Source organism: Drosophila kikkawai, chromosome 2L (genome assembly GCF_030179895.1).
Source record: "Drosophila kikkawai strain 14028-0561.14 chromosome 2L, DkikHiC1v2, whole genome shotgun sequence".
Lineage (NCBI taxonomy): Eukaryota > Metazoa > Arthropoda > Insecta > Diptera > Drosophilidae > Drosophila > Drosophila kikkawai.
The window spans coordinates 8632024-8647831 of record NC_091728.1 but is presented as its reverse complement, the minus strand read 5'-3'; the positions used below and the strand labels follow the sequence as shown (position 1 = coordinate 8647831).

At 45.4% G+C, this 15808-nt stretch overlaps 7 protein-coding genes and 1 long non-coding RNA gene across 8 annotated transcripts; 4 read left to right on the top strand and 4 right to left on the bottom strand.

The window, feature by feature from the left end:
* Positions 1 to 1297: 1297 nt before the first annotated feature.
* LOC108074839 (U3 small nucleolar ribonucleoprotein protein MPP10) lies at positions 1298 to 3835 on the bottom strand. The gene is made up of 3 exons (XM_017167047.2): positions 3697 to 3835; positions 1898 to 3638; positions 1298 to 1836 (listed from the first exon to the last, which is right to left on the bottom strand). Exons 1-3 carry the CDS (start codon positions 3792 to 3794, stop codon positions 1690 to 1692), a joined length of 1986 nt encoding a protein of 661 aa, XP_017022536.1. The 5' UTR covers positions 3795 to 3835; the 3' UTR covers positions 1298 to 1689.
* Positions 1718 to 3937, top strand: LOC138929661 (uncharacterized). Its single transcript, XR_011445887.1, has 3 exons — positions 1718 to 1850; positions 3494 to 3720; positions 3803 to 3937. It is a non-coding gene; the product is annotated as an uncharacterized lncRNA (long non-coding RNA).
* Positions 3938 to 3972: 35 nt separating this feature from the next.
* On the top strand, positions 3973 to 5711 carry PIG-U (phosphatidylinositol glycan anchor biosynthesis class U). The gene is made up of 4 exons (XM_017167048.2): positions 3973 to 4200; positions 4261 to 4885; positions 4956 to 5227; positions 5283 to 5711. Exons 1-4 carry the CDS (start codon positions 4071 to 4073, stop codon positions 5534 to 5536), a joined length of 1281 nt encoding a protein of 426 aa, XP_017022537.1. The 5' UTR covers positions 3973 to 4070; the 3' UTR covers positions 5537 to 5711.
* mRpL51 (mitochondrial ribosomal protein L51) lies at positions 5679 to 6346 on the bottom strand. Its single transcript, XM_017167049.2, has one exon. It carries the CDS (start codon positions 6246 to 6248, stop codon positions 5724 to 5726), a length of 525 nt encoding a protein of 174 aa, XP_017022538.1. The 5' UTR covers positions 6249 to 6346; the 3' UTR covers positions 5679 to 5723.
* Positions 6347 to 6592: 246 nt separating this feature from the next.
* Uba4 (Ubiquitin-like activating enzyme 4) lies at positions 6593 to 8061 on the top strand. Its single transcript, XM_017167016.2, has one exon. The coding sequence runs from the start codon at positions 6682 to 6684 to the stop codon at positions 8035 to 8037; it is 1356 nt and encodes a 451-aa protein (XP_017022505.1). The 5' UTR covers positions 6593 to 6681; the 3' UTR covers positions 8038 to 8061.
* An 854-nt stretch (positions 8062 to 8915) lies between these two features.
* Acer (Angiotensin-converting enzyme-related) lies at positions 8916 to 11832 on the top strand. The gene is made up of 4 exons (XM_017167015.3): positions 8916 to 9144; positions 9232 to 9796; positions 10286 to 11527; positions 11670 to 11832. The coding sequence occupies exons 1-4, from the start codon at positions 9088 to 9090 to the stop codon at positions 11705 to 11707; spliced, it is 1902 nt and encodes a 633-aa protein (XP_017022504.1). The 5' UTR covers positions 8916 to 9087; the 3' UTR covers positions 11708 to 11832.
* Positions 11833 to 11840: 8 nt separating this feature from the next.
* On the bottom strand, positions 11841 to 14962 carry lmgB (lemming B). The gene has a single exon (XM_017167017.2). It carries the CDS (start codon positions 14960 to 14962, stop codon positions 13799 to 13801), a length of 1164 nt encoding a protein of 387 aa, XP_017022506.1. The 3' UTR covers positions 11841 to 13798.
* An 81-nt stretch (positions 14963 to 15043) lies between these two features.
* lmgA (lemming A) lies at positions 15044 to 15501 on the bottom strand. Its single transcript, XM_017167018.3, has one exon. The coding sequence runs from the start codon at positions 15299 to 15301 to the stop codon at positions 15044 to 15046; it is 258 nt and encodes an 85-aa protein (XP_017022507.1). The 5' UTR covers positions 15302 to 15501.
* Positions 15502 to 15808: the final 307 nt, after the last annotated feature.

Here is a 15808-nt window from a genome sequence, read left to right as displayed (position 1 = left end):
TGATTTCATGTTTAAGCCGGAGAATAAAAAAATATTATTAATTAGTTTATATATTACCATGTGGACTATAAATTACATTTAAACCGATGAATAATATATAAATATTACTATATTTGAAAATAAATAATTTCAGTCAGAAGTTTGCAACGCAGTGAAGGAGACCTTTCCGACCCTATAAAGTATATATATTTTAAGGTGCACCCACAAAATAATTATTTATAAATCAAGTACTTTAGTATTAGCTAATTCAATTATGCAATAATGTTCCCAAAACCTCTAGGAATATATTACAATTAACATTTGTAATATACATAATCGCATTGTATTTTAAAATAATTAATTTCTGATTTTGCGGATTTGAATCCGCCGGCCAAATGGCACACGGAAAGTTTCCGTGCGTTTCGTCTGCAAATTAACAGAAACTTAACAGAGGGAAATACGAATCCGTAAAAATTTTTCGGAAGTGAACACTAGAACAGGTCAGGGAAATCCGAATCCGAATAAATTTTGCGGAAGTGGAAACTAGAACAGGCCTGATATTCTTGATCAGCATCAACAGGGGAATCTTTCTAGATATGTCAGGAAGAAAGGGGTTACATCATTAAAATTTTTGATTTTGACAAAAAATTGAATTTTCAAAATTTTTAAATGAAGTATGCAGATTTATTAACTGTAGAAAATCTTGCACAGAACAGTTTTCCGATTTAAAATTAATGTTCTTTTGGCCGAGTTATGATATTTTTAATAAAAAAAAAACAATCAAGAAGTTTTTTAATATAAAAAATCCGATTTTATAATACAAAATAATATTTTTCTAAGTCAAGGAATCATTTCCGACCCCATAAACCATATATATTCTTGATCAGCATCAACAGGGGAATTTTTCTAGACATGTCCGGAAGAATTCGATTTTTAGGCCATTTTTGCGAATTTTGATAAGGGGTTACATCATTAAAATTAGCAAAAATGCCCAAAAATTTTGATTTCTTAAAATTTTAAATTTGGTATGCAGTTTTTTTAAATTAATAAAAACTAACACAAAACTGCTTTCCGAATTGAAATTAATGCATGTTTGGCTTAGTTATGATATATTTTAATTGTTACCTGCAAGGGTATACAAACTTTGGCTGGCCAAAGTTAGCTTTCTTTCTTGGTTTATTTTCATTTTTTATTCTTTTTTTAAAATATTACAGTACCATTTCTGTATTTATAATTCTTTAAAAACCCCAACAAGAAAACTACATACAATAATTAATACCTTCTTTCCCTCTGTTATTAAAATATTTATAAATTTACATTTATCGTATTTGCTCACATTTGTGCGGCTTACTTACAACTTCCTTTTATTTCGTCTCTATTTATATAGCAAACAGTTTATTTTAAGTAAAATAATTCTAAAAAGAGTTACATCTTGCACATTACACGTGTGCCTAATCGCCCCGCCAGGCCACCGCCGAATGTCCTTGACGCAAAGACTCACACAGTCCGCATGCCCACACACGCAGGCCACTCGCACAGGCAATTCTCGAAATGCCGGCGCATGCCAGCTCCCATGGTGCACCAAATTGGAGCCACAAGAGCTCTCCTTCGTGGGCGTGTGTGTGTGCCTGCGACCGTTTTCAAGAACGTGACTGGCGAGGCGAAAACTTGGCAAAAGGCAATTAACAGAAGGAGTCTTAATTTGTACATTTAAAGCTTGAGCTTCTTGGCGTTCGCCTTAGACGAATCCTTCTTGGGTCGCTTGTTGCTCGCTGTCGCCGCTGTTGTGTCCTGCAGCTTGTTGAAGAACGCCTTCGAGGACTTAAGAGCACCCTGGTCGTTGCTGCTCGTGTTGATCTGCAAAATATATGGTATTGTAAGCCTCAAATACCCTTTGAAATTTTATATTACTTCTTACCTTTTCAACATTGCGACTCTTGGTTATGCTCTTCAGCAGCTTGGCGTCCGCCTCCCTCTTCGTTGGCGCCTTGCCCTCCTTGGCGCGCTGCAGATCTCTCTGCTCTAGGGCCGTGTTAATGGCACGCTGCTTTTGCTTCTTCTTGCGGCGTTCGCGGTTCTTGTCTGTTCGGTCGCGTTCCGCCTTGCCCAGAGGCGCATGCTTGGGACCGCGGAACACTTCCTCGGGTGCCAGTAGCTTGGCATCGCTCACAGCCACAGGAGCCACCTCTTCCATATGCACTGCCGGCGTGTTGGTCACTATCCTGGCCTCTGGCGCCACCGGCTTGGGTGTGAAGTGGAAGTTGGAAAGGGCGTCTAGCTTGAGGAATAGCGAACGCATGGCTCTCTTGATTTCTTGATGCTCTTTGGGCTCTGGACCCGATTTATCGTCGGCATCGCGGTTGGGATCAAGCTTATCCAGTTCGCGCTGATACTGCGCCTCATAGATCTGGGACAGGGACTGTTTGGACTTCTCCTGGTCGAGAACAAGCTGCTTGCGGTACTCCTGTGGCGTGTTTACCGGCCGCACTGTGCGCTCCACATCGTCCCAGGCTTTGTCCCGTATCCGCTGCTTGATAATGTCCTCTATGGAGCGATTATCTTCCTCGGTAATCGGAGCCGTGGGTCGGGTTGTAGAGTCAAAGTCAAGAATTTCCTCAAGCAGCGAGTTTTGAGGGCGATTGGCCGCCTTCACCTCGCCCTTTAACTGCCAGGGCTTCTCGCCCAGCACCACGTCCTCGTAGTCGCGAATGCGTTGGAACAAACGGGCCTCTCTCAGTTCATTGGAGGACTTGGAGGGCGGTTCGACCGTCATTTGGTCTTCCTCTTCATGTTCTTCCTTCTCGGAGTCAGAACCTGAATCGCTGTCGCTGGCTGGTTCGATGCCACTTTTGGCCACAAACTCTTGTTCATCTATTTCGCTAGCCACCTCCTCCTGATCCTCGCCGGGCTCACCCTCCGCCAAATCAAGCTCTGCATTGTCACCATCCTCGTCTTCATCTTCGTCCTCGTCCTGTTCATTTTCACTTTCTATTTCGTTAAAGAAATCCTTTTGCTTGCCTTTGCCTTGGATGTTGGCCTGCTCCTCCAGTTCTTCATCCATATCGAAGAAATCTGCATAGTTAACATTCCCATCTTCGCTGTCATCCAGACCAAAATTCTCCGAAAAGTGATCGATGGTGTCATCTGTTTGATTGCCTCGCCGTTTGCTATCCAGCCGGCGCATCTCTTTGGCATCCTCCTGCTCTAGAAACTCATTCATCTCCTCCAGCTTGAAGAAGGTATCGTCAACTATAGAACTGCGACCCCGCTTGCTGGGCTTGCGTTTGGGCGCTATGGCTTTCTGTTTCGCTGGCCGGTCATTCTCATCATCGCTGAGATCCGATTCTTGCTCTTGATCCTCTTCTGCTGAGTCTTCGCCTTCGTCCTGCTCCTCCTCGTCTTCTTCTTCCTCGCCATCGTCCAGTTCAATGCCCAGATGCTGCTCTCGCATGGCCGTCAACTTGGCTGTGCTCTCCAGCAGCTGCTCTAACACCAACTCGTTGCGTATCTCCAGCTGCTGCCAAATTTGCTCCTCGTCCATGTGCTCCAGGACCAGCTCTGGCAGTATGTCCTTCTTGTTCGCCACATCGCCGCTGATGCTCACGATGTACGTCTGCTGGATGAGCTGCTCAATGGCCTCTATTTGGTCTGGTTGTGGCCTGCAAAAATAGTTGTTTAGAAAAGTAAAACACGTGCGCGGATGTTTGGCAAACAAACTTGAGGAAACGCTCTGGATTGCTGGTGAGCTCCTCGAAATTGTCCTCTATTTCTTTAAAGACATTCGCCTTTTTCGTCTTTTTCTTGCTTCCAATCATGTTTACAGCGATATCTTGTTTTCAATTTATAAAAAATAAGTGAAACAATTTAACGAAGCAAACAACAGAGCGGCTAGGGATGACAGTGGCTGCATGTGTTGCGCCGCGTAGAGATGGGAGCAAGTCGATCAGACAAGTTTACTATAATGCACTACAATCGACTGCCTATCGATTGCAGCTGCCATCACAAGGCACAGCTGTGAGCGGCTTCTTTGCAATTTCCAGGCGGTGTCCGTAGAATCCACATAGACTATGCCAGGCGTCTCCAATTAGAACATGGATGCAAAATTCTTCAAACTGCTCCTCCTGGGGGGCGTGGTGCGCTTCTATTTCAGCCGCACGCCGCTGGCTGCCATGATTGGCAACCGAGTGGAGTTCGCGACGCCTTTGAATTCACACAAGCGCAGTGAGTAAACAAACGGACGTCTGATGCCCATAAGTGTACATGTGTGTTATATCCTTGCAGTGCAAGAGGGCATCTTCCTGCTGCAGAGCGGCATTGATCCATACCAAGGCGATCTGGTCCACGAGACGCCGCTGATCCTCAGCGCCCTCTCCGGCTTGTTCCAAAAGTACCCGCATTTGCTGCCCGCATTCTACATTATATTGGACGTCTTTACCGCCGCCCTACTCTATCTGATGAGTCGCCGGTTTGTCCGGCAAAAGCAGGAACAGCAGACCACGGAGCAGAAGCATTATGCGAAGGATACCGCGGAGCTGCAGTTCAGCGACTTGGACAAGTACGATATTCCCGAGCTTGTGATCGTGGCGTATCTCTTCAATCCACTGACTGTGATGAACTGTATCGGCATGACTTCCACGGTGATCAGTAATTTGTTCCTGGCCTCATTTCTGTACTGCCTGGTGAAAGGTCTGCTGCTTCCCTGCCTCCTAGTTCTGGCTTTTGAAACCGTCCGCAGTTTCTACCCCATTGTGCTGATAGCTCCACTGCTCCTAGTCTTTTCCCATAATTCCATCCGCAGGGGTCTAGTCATAACACTGCTCTTCATCGCCAGCTGTTTGGGTGTGGCCTATGCCAACTTTTTGGTTCTGAATAGCTGGAACTTTTTGGACGGCACCTTGGGATTCATGTGAGTAATCAAATTTAAAAATAAATAAATGTTAAAAGATAATTAAAAATGTTTTCTTTCTGTTTTACAGCTTCTATTTCCGAGACCTGCAGCCGAATATCGGATTGTTCTGGTATTTCTTCACGGAAATGTTCGAGCACTTCCGCACCATGTTCCTGATCACATTCCAACTGAATGCCACGGTATTGTACCTACTGCCCCTCAGCATCAAGTTGCGCAAGGAGCCGCTCCTGCTGGCCACCGTCTTGGTGGCTCTCATGACCGTGTTTCGAGCATATCCCAGCTTGGGTGATGTGGGCTTTTATTTGGCACTGCTGCCGCTGTGGAAGCGTTGCTGGAAATGTGAGTATTGTGATTTCAACACTCTAAAGTTGTACTACCTAATTTTTCACTTTAGTCATGGCGCACGGCTTTGTGGTCTTCACATTCTTCCTGGTAACGCTGTCAATGATGGGAGCTCTGTGGCATTTATGGATATACGCTGGCTCTGCAAATGCCAACTTTTATTTTGGAGCCACGCTTGCCTTCTCAACGGGCCAGATATTCCTCATCACGGATCTGCTTTTCGCTCACGTTAAACGCGAGTTCTGTCTGTTCAAAGGCCAAAAGATTTGGATAGACGGCGTGGAGGCGAGAATAGTCTTGAAATGAGCCATTCTGGAATAATATCAGATGATTGAGTGGATGCAGGAACCTTGTACAGATGCAAACGCTGCTCCACGGATACATTTTTCAAGAAGGAGGCGCAGGAGCAGCAAGGCATACTCTTAACATAAGTAAACTTTAAACGATATCAGATTAAAACAAAAACTTTATTTGATCTTAATGGATGATCGAACTACTGGTGGGAATAGCCCGTCTTGGTCTTGCGGTTCAGGAACCTGTACAGGTAGAGGATGCGCTTCTCCATTTCCCTCCACTTGGTGGGTCGAGCTATAGGGTACTTGGACTTCTCCAGCAGACGGCGCTTGCGCAGCAGCACCTGGTATTCGTTGCCGGAGACACCGCGCAGCCATGATGGCAGTGAATAAAGCACCTTCACTGGATGCAGGCGGTCATTGCCCAGTATGTCAATGTAGTCGTTCTGGCCGAAAAGAGCACGCTTCTGCGACCAGGCATTCTTTGGGCGGTACACGGGCATGGGCAGTTTCTGGCCATTGTCCACATGCGGCAGCAGGCCGCTCTTGAAGATCTTGTCCTCGTATCCATAGCGGCGCACAGTGGGACCGCGTGCTCGACGCTCGGCATGGGACAAGTGCCGCACGGTCGTTGAAGTTGAGACAGTCGGAGCCAGTGTCTTGCCCCCCAGCGTCAGGAGCGAGGCTCTGCCGAGTTTCTGGATCGCACTACTCAGCCAGGACATGTTTTTTCTTAATTCTACGATTAGATAATTGTAAACACTGTCCAGATGCCGGAATTGATGGCAAAAGAAAACAGGACGGCGAAAAACAGCTGGACAAAGTCATCGATATATCGATGTAAGCTATCGAACAGGCACAGTGGGATGAAAATATATCTAGCTAATAAGTTTTTCAAGATATTTTGCCGGCTGTGGCGCCACAAAAGTTCTTAATTTTTATTGATAATTTATAAATGTTCATTTGTTCACTACTTTTGTATTTAGGAAGAGGAAAAAACGTTTATAATCTAGAAATGCTTACCTCTACCAATACACAATCGTTATCGATACGTTACATCTTCTTCAAGTCACCGCCTTCCCAACAGCTGACAGTCCAAAAAGAAATAAATTTTGATCACACTTTGTTGATTAACTTCTTCGAGGTTCAAACTGTGCAATGATCGAACTGGGTGTCGAGGAGGAGAGGACAAAGCTGAAGCGGGAGATCGCTGAACTGCGGGCGGCGCTCTACAGCAAGGAGCAGAGTCTGCTTTACCTGGATGAGATAGTGTCCGCTGCAGCTGCCCGAGGCGTAGATGAGGACGCTCCAGAGTCGCCAACCAGGACCCTGCACACCAAGTTGACCAACGATGACATTGCCCGATACAGCCGGCAGCTGATCCTGCCCGATTTCGGGGTCCAGGGACAATTGAAGCTGAAGAACAGCTCCGTGCTAATTGTGGGCATGGGCGGATTGGGCTGTCCGGCAGCCCAATATTTGGCGGCGGCAGGATGCGGCCACTTGGGGCTCGTGGACTACGACCATGTGGAACGGAGCAACTTCCACCGGCAGATCTTGCACTCGGAGACGCGGGTCGGCTGGACCAAGCCCGATTCGGCAAGGTTCGCTCTGCTAGAGCTGAATCCGCACTGTGAGATCCGCAGTCATGTCAGGCTACTGAACAGATTCAATGCCCTCAACATCATCCGCTCCTACGACGTGGTCCTGGACTGCAGTGACAATGTGGCCACTCGTTATCTGCTTAGCGACGCCTGCGTAATGCTACAGAAGCCCCTCGTCTCCGGCAGTGCCCTCAAGATGGACGGACAACTGACCGTCTACAACTATGCGAATGGTCCCTGCTACCGGTGTCTTTATCCAGTGCCGCCGCCCAAGGAATCGGTCACCAATTGTGGCGACGGCGGAGTCTTGGGCGCTGTAACTGGAACCATAGGAGCCATGCAGGCACTGGAGGCTATCAAGGTGATTGTGGGCCTGGGCGATGTCCTTGCCGGTCGACTGCTGATCTTCGATGGCAGCACAAGCCTGTTCCGCAACATTCGCATCCGCAACAAGCGGCCCAACTGTCACGTCTGCTCCGCACAACCACTAATCACGCAGCTGATCGACTACGAAATGTTCTGCGGAATGCGAGCGAACGACAAGGACGCTGAGCAAAATTTGCTCTCCGTAGGGGACCGCTTGAAAGTCAAGGAGTACCAGGAGCAACTGCAGACACAGCAACATCTGTTGATCGATGTTCGACCGCCGGCTGAATTCGAGATCTGTCAGCTGCCCGGAGCTGTAAACGTGCCTCTGGCCGAAATCCTTGACGATAGCTACATAAAGCGCTTTGGCAGCCAGCTAGAGGACAAGGATCTGCCCATTATCTTGCTGTGCAGGCGGGGCAACGACTCTCAGATTGCTGTTCAGCATGTGCGCAGTCGATTCCCCAAGCATTCCATACGGGACTTGATTGGTGGACTGCATGCCTGGACGAACACAGTGGACCCTAGTTTTCCCATATATTAAACCAATAAAAAAAAGTTGAAAGTATATGGAGCTTCTTATTGATTTTTAAGATAATTATCCTTGAAGAAGGTTTTCTAATTAAAAGTAGTTAGTCAATATTGAGTGCTAAAACTTAGGAAAGCCACCTGTATTATCATCTGCAAGCCCCCTCTCTCGTACTAGGAAATTTACTTAATTATCAGCAATTAAAGAAACAACGTAAAGAACATATTAGAGGGTGGAAAACCCCTATAAATCTGTTCAAAATAATATTCGCCATTTCAAACAGGTAGAGGCTATCGTTTTCCAACAATTCTGTTTTGTTAAGCACCAGCGGCACCGGACACAACAGCTGAGTGCCATTCGAGCCGAGCAGGCAAAGAAAAAAAAAACAATTATACAGAGCCAGGTAGATTGGCGGGCAGGTGTAAGACTTCGCCGAACGCACACACCTTTGATTGTGGGACTGTGGAAGCAGTAAGCGAATGGTATCGATATGAATAGTGCTGTCAGCTTGGCTGTTTATCCATTTTTTTTTTGCTCAGAAGTGAACAATAATTACTATAATTTAAAATAAAAACAAACTTAATTAAGTTCTTAAATAAAATAAATATTGTATAATGTTCCCTTTAAAGACAAAAAAAAACATATTTTAAAATTATTTCTACTTATTTATGAATAGTTTTGTATTTAATGTAGAATATAATTTAGAAATAAACACTCGAAATCACAAATGGACCGATTAGTTATTAAATATTTTAATAGTTAATAATAATTTAATAATTAATTAATATTTTTCGGGCATTTCCCAGATATTTTTCCTTTATATTATGTCAGCACTGTGTGCACTGTTTACGTGTGGTGACTATATAAAAGCAGTTCTCTCCAGCATCTAGTACTAGTTGAGCTCGAGCAGTCAAAGCAATCTGTGCGGGATTTGTTTGCGTCTGAGTTTTGTGTTTTCAAATAATTTAAATTCAAAAAGCAAAGAAAAAGCAGGCGGCGGGCTGATAATAGCAGTTGGAGCTGGGGAAAAGTCGGAGGAGCAGGAGTTGTGGAAGCAGTCCAAGAATGGGAATGCTAGATAACAGAGGGTTCCTGGCCCTGTGGCTAGTGCTGATGTTGTGGGTAAGAAGGGGCTGCCGATTCCACAGCAAATTCAATTTAGCTTCTGCATATATGTATTTCTATATTTAAATATTGTTTGTTTCCCAGCTGCCCCACGGGCTTTCAATGGGCAATAGCTGTTCAGCTTCAGTGCTGGAGTCCCGTCGTTTCTTCGAGCTGGAGAATGAGCAGTTGAGGAAGCGCTACCATGAGGAGTTCCTCTCCGGCTACACCTACAATACCAATGTCACGGAGGCCAATCGCCAGGCTATGATTGAGGTGTATGCCCGCAATGCTGAGCTCAACAAGCGTTTGGCCCAGCGGATCAAGGCCTCCGATTACATGGAGTCCGAGGATGACAATATCCGCCGCCAGGCCACGCATCTTTCCAAGCTGGGCGCCTCTGCGCTTAATCCCGACGACTTTTTGGCCCTGCAGAATGCCATCAGTTCAATGCAATCGAACTATGCCACCACCACGGTCTGTTCTTATACCAATCAAAGCGACTGTTCCTGCGCCTTGGAGCCGTGCATCCAGGAGCGTTTGTCCAATAGCCGGGACCCGGCCGAGCTGGCCTGGTACTGGCGGGAGTGGTACGACAAGGCTGGAACTCCTATGCGGGACCACTTTGCCGAGTACGTGCGCTTGACGCGTAAGGCGGCCCATTTGAACGGTGAGTGGTAATCCGATAACCTCGTTGTCTGACCCTTAGAACGGGGAAACGGGGGAAAACGTCTGGCATGCACGGGAAGAAAATGTAAGCCAATTGGGTCGTCAGTGCTAAAGTTCTTCTTGTGTCTGTAAAGGAAACAAAGGGAAAATATAGTTATTCAGACAGATATCTTAGTTAGGAACACTTGTTTCTGTGAAACATAAATTAAAAACAATTTTATAAAATTTTTAAAGTAAAAACAATTAAACATTTATCATATATAATACATTAAAGTATTAATTTTACAAATTATTTAGGTCATGCAAGACCTAATTCCCCTTTTTTTTAATTTTTAAGTTAGTTTACATCTTTATAAATCTTTGAAAATCCGGAACTTATTGTTTTTTTCCGTGTTAAGCTTATCTGTCAAAACCTCATTTTAATTCTAAGAATATATAATTATCAATTTAATGATGTAATATTATTTATATTCTTTGACAATCATAACAGATCATCGTTCATATGCCGATTACTGGGTGCAGTTCTACGAGGATGCCGACTTCGAGCGCCAACTCGACGCCACATTCAAGCAACTGCTGCCTTTCTACAGGCAGATCCATGGATATGTGCGCTATCGCCTGCGCCAGCACTATGGTCCGGATGTGATGAAGGCGGACGGAAATATACCCATAAGCCTGCTGGGCAATATGTGGGGCCAGTCATGGACCGAAGTCATCGACTTGTTCACACCCTTTCCGGAGAAGCCATTCGTGGACGTAAAGGCTGAGATGGAGCGTCAAGGATACACAGTGCAGAAGCTCTTCGAGCTGGGAGATCAGTTCTTCCAGTCGCTCGGATTGCGCGCCCTACCGCCCACCTTCTGGAATCTGAGTGTACTTACCCGGCCCGAGGATCGCCAGGTGGTGTGCCATGCGTCTGCCTGGGACTTTTATCAGGACAGCGATGTGAGAATCAAGATGTGCACCGAGGTGGACACCCACTACTTCTATGTGGTGCATCACGAGCTGGGACACATCCAGTACTATCTGCAGTACGAACAGCAACCGGCTGTCTACCGAGGCGCTCCCAATCCAGGCTTCCATGAGGCTGTGGGCGATGTTATTGCCCTGTCGGTGATGTCCGCCAAGCACCTGAAGACCATTGGACTGATTGATAATGCCAAGCTGGACGAGAAGAGCCGCATTAACCAGCTTTTCAAGCAGGCCATCTCCAAGATTGTCTTTCTGCCCTTTGGCTATGCCGTGGATAAGTATCGCTATGCTGTGTTCCGCAACGAGCTGGAGGAATCTCAATGGAACTGCGGCTTTTGGCAGATGCGTTCCGAGTTCGGTGGCGTGGAGCCCCCAGTTTCCCGCACCGAGAAGGACTTTGATCCACCGGCCAAGTACCATATTGACGCCGATGTGGAGTATCTGCGCTACTTCGCCGCCCACATCTTCCAGTTTCAGTTCCACAAGGCTCTGTGCCGCCTGGCCGGTCAATATGAGCCCCAAAATAGCCAGTTGACATTGGATAACTGCGACATCTATAACAGCAAGGCGGCCGGGCGAGCACTACACGAGTTCCTCTCGAAGGGCAGCTCCCGTCACTGGAAGGAGGTGCTGCAGGAGTTCACCGGCGAAACGGAAATGGATGCAGCCGCTCTCCTGGAGTACTTTGATCCGCTCTATCAGTGGCTTAAGCAGGAGAATAGTCGGCTAGGAGTACCACTTGGTTGGGGACCCACGGACAGTGAGTAATCTAGGAATATAACACCCGCTCAGGGATACAAAAAGCAAACTTACAAAGGTTTCCTTTCTGTCCTAAGTGGTTTTTGTAGCTCCTTTTTGAGTGAGTCACAAAACCCTGTTAAAAATGTACACTTTTCTTTCAGAAATCCCCTCGGACTGCTGCGGAACTTTCAGCACTTAGGCCTTAACTTTCCAGACCCTGACGTTGGGTTCTGTGAGGAACCCAAAAGAAAAATGTATATTTAGTTTGACATCAAATAGGACAGAAAATAAAGGACTATTGAAAAAGTTGTAAATAATTCATAATTGCGAAATGATATTTTAAATTGATATTTATTGTATCGATTCATTCGTATCGCTATCGCTTCTTTCGTTTCATTAATCAATTTGCCATTACATAATACATGCTTTTATAACGATTTAATCCATTATCATTTTCCATCAAAACCGAGAAATATATAAATTAATTTGTTCATTAATTGTATTTCTATCTCAATTTCGAATTAAACTGTGTTACAATTGAACAGTCCCACACAAAAGTTGTATACATTGTTTTTGCGGTCAGTGTAAATTTTCGATATCTTGCTTGCATTTATTTTTTGTACACAGCAAAAGCTTTCAAAAGTTCATCTCAAATGCGCAATATTTGATGAGTTTGCAGCTGGTCGCCAAGGCTTTGAATAACTTGGGGGGAATATGACTGGTAATCATCCAAAATAAAGCATAAAATATGTTTTTTTATTGTGTGTTTTTAGGAATAAAATCACAATTAAATGATGTATTATGAAGGAACACAAGTTAAATAAAAGTAAAATCGGTTCGATCTGACATATTTCAAGGCAAGTCATTCAAAGCCTTTGTTTTTTCGGGTGCTTGTGCTGCATATATTGTTCTTATATCGATGTTTCAGTGAACTGGTTTGTTGTTGATATCAAATTCCAGAGATTTTGATTTTTAGTCTTGTTTTTAAAATGCAAAATAAGGATTTTGTGAATTACGAACGTGTGTGGATTTCAGATACAATCGTTATAGATTATTCATTTAAATTTCGAGAGAACAATATATAAGGAAAGAAAGAAAGCATTCTAAGAACTAACAATAAATATTTGGAAATTGTTTAATTTAATTGTATTTTTTTTGATTAGGTAATATATGTAAATCCTGTTTCATTTCGCAATCTCCTCCCTTACTTTGCGTGTGATATGGGAAAATACTCGATGGCATTTACTCAGCGTTTCGTTCAATTATCGTTTTGTTTATATATGTGGTAAAAATTGTATATGTTGTTTAGTATATAAATATTACTTATAATACGTTCCAAAGCTATAAGCTAGAGGCCAGTGGGTTTAGTCATTTCAATGAGATTTTATGTTAATCCAATAAGGAATCGATAGGCCCTATAAATAGGCCTCTTCCACAGACTTACAGCTCTGCCACGCATTATACAATTGCTCGGGGGAATTGCTCCAATACTTGAGCTTTACATATATATGCCTAGAGATGTAGGAGTGTTAATGATAGGATTATTGGACTAACAGTAAGATCAGCTAGTGTTTTTCTTTGAGATACAGATAAATGTTCCTATAATAATATATGTTTTTCCATTCCATCTCTCACTTAACAGGGGCTACAAAATCAAACCAGATATATCATAGGCCAAGAGTTTAGTTTTGGTTAGTGCTACGTGGTTTAGTATTTTTGTTTTGTTGGATAGTGTATATTGGCATTCTAACAAATCATATCAGAGAGTCAACGCAAATTATGGAACTAGATCTATGTACTCGATGCGGAATCTCAAGCATTTGAAGTTTTCAATTTTAAATATACGTTTATGCAATTTGAGTAATACATACGATGCATAATAAGGATCTTATCCTTTACTACTTAGCGATTATTACTGAATACAAATACAATCATGTGTTTATCATTTAATATTAAACGTGAAAGTGAGTGGGTTCGCTTACACTCTAAAGACATTTTCATCTTTTTGTTTCGCAAAAAAACATTTATAAACAGAGTTTTGTGTGTTTCTTCATATGTTTCGTGGTTTTGTTTGGATATCTCAAGAACATAATGGAGGAGCATGGCAAGCTTTTCGAGATGAGAGTTGGTGGTTGGTGGATTGTATGTGTGGTATGTGTGGTGTGTGATCGTTCTGCACTTGAATTTGAATTGACTCTTGGAGAAATGTCGTCTAATTGACCCTTTCCGAAGTGTTGGCAGCGACTGCTTTGTGTTCTTGGACCTTGGTTTAGTCCAAGAACGGGTTTTGTCATACGGGTCGCGAATGGTGGGCATGTGGATAGGGATGTTGTTGTTGTTGTTGGTGCTGATGAGACTGCGTTACACTGCTACTGATGCTATGGTTGCTGCTGCTGGTGCTTGCTCCGCCCCCGCCGCCGCCACCGCCACTATTCCCGCCCCCCTTGGGCCGTGTGGGAGGCGGCGGTGGTGGTGCCTGTCTCATGCGCTGTTGCAGTATCCTCGGCAGTTGCGGATGTGCCTTGTGCTGGGCTGGTGGTGCGGGTGGTGGCGCCGGCCTCTGATGATAGTGAGATGCCTGCTGCTGCTGCTGTTGTTGCAGTTGCTGCTGCTGTTGCAGTTGCTGATGTTTCCCCATCGACGAGGCAGCCGAGGAGGATCCGGAAGCTCCCGAAGTGGAGCTGGTCGAGGCATGAGATGTGGTAGATCCTGTGGCTAATTTGGTGGGCAGACCGCCGCTGGCTGCCGGCGAGGCCATGGCTCTGGAGTTAACGACACCTACGCTTCCACCTCCGCCTCCTGAGGCATCTGTCATCTTGGGCAACGCCACTGGCGCATAGGAGCCATCGTCCTCTTCATCGGAGGACAACGAATTCGCATCCGATGGTGTTCTTGACCTTGATGGAGGCGACATGGCATCCTGCTCCTGCAGGAACACCCGGAATCCCTGTATTGACTCATTTAACGCCCACAGCTGCGACAAGAGCGACAGATCCAACTGCCTCAGGCCATACATCTCCCGCCGCAAGATGGCCAACTGGTTGTCGATGGTTGAGGAGGTGGCGCCGGTGCTGCTTGAGCTGTTGGTTGGCGTATGCCCGGCTCCAGCGCTGTGTGTGGAGGAGGCTCGACTGTGTACGGACTCCCTGTCGCTGAGCGACTCCTGCGTGGACGACAGACTGCCGTGCCGCTGGCTGTGACCGTGACCATTGTAGCTGCGATTCCTAGCCGCCTGGGAAGAGGTGGAGGGGCCCAGATAGAGTTCGCCGGCAGCTGCGGTCAGAGCGGCCACGCTGACGGACGCCGGCGACGCAGTGCGGGGCATCATCAGTGGAGTAACAGCAACAGGCGGAGACGCTACTGAGGAAGCAGCGGCGGCGGCGCTCAGGCTTTTTGGCAGTGGGGGCAGACCCGCCGGCAGGTGCGGCTGGGTATCACTGTGCTCCATTCTCATTCGCGACAACTGGACAATGTTTACTTGGTTTCTGCTGCTGCTAATTTTATCGATTATGCTAGGACGTTGGTTGGTTGGTGTTTAATGTATGTTGAACTTCCAGCTCTGGCGGCACATGGGACACTGTTTGTTCAACGGTTGCAGGTTCAGCCACTTGACGATGCAGTGCATGTGGAAGCAATGGGAGCAGACACCCCACACCAGCGGGCAGTCGTCACCGGGCAGCGCGCACTCCGGGCAGGTGCTCTCGAAGGACATGCGACAAATTCCGCAGTTCTCGTCATTCGCTATCCAACGCCAAGTTGCAACTCCCGTCCATGACTTGATTGTCACTTTCATTTTGCGCACATTTGCTTACACTACGATTGCTCCTCTCGCCGTCGTCGTCCCTTTGCGTTGCATAGAAATAGTCGCTTACTTCGATTAGCTGCTTTTTCCGGGGCTCCTCAGTCGCTTTTTCGCAAAATATTGCCTTTTTTCTTGAGATTGCTGCTACTGAAAATAGGTCGAGCGTAGTGGTGGCCGAAACGGTGACTGCGCCTATCGATAGAGCGGAGCGTTGGAGATGGCACTCTATGTGAGTGTGTGGTGCGATAGTTGCTATTTGTCAAGCGATATTTTTTAAATTTGTAAAATTACGGTTGCAGTAATGTGGCTTTTAAAGGTCGGATAGTAATAGAAATTATCTTAAATATCTTTTACACAATTTACAAGGGTTTATTTTATTAGGGAAAATTATAACTCGATATTATATCTAATTTTAGAGACTAGTAAAAATATATTGCTGATATTCTCATTGAAAAGAAAACGCAAGCTTAAATATTTGTAACTGTTTTTAAGTAATAT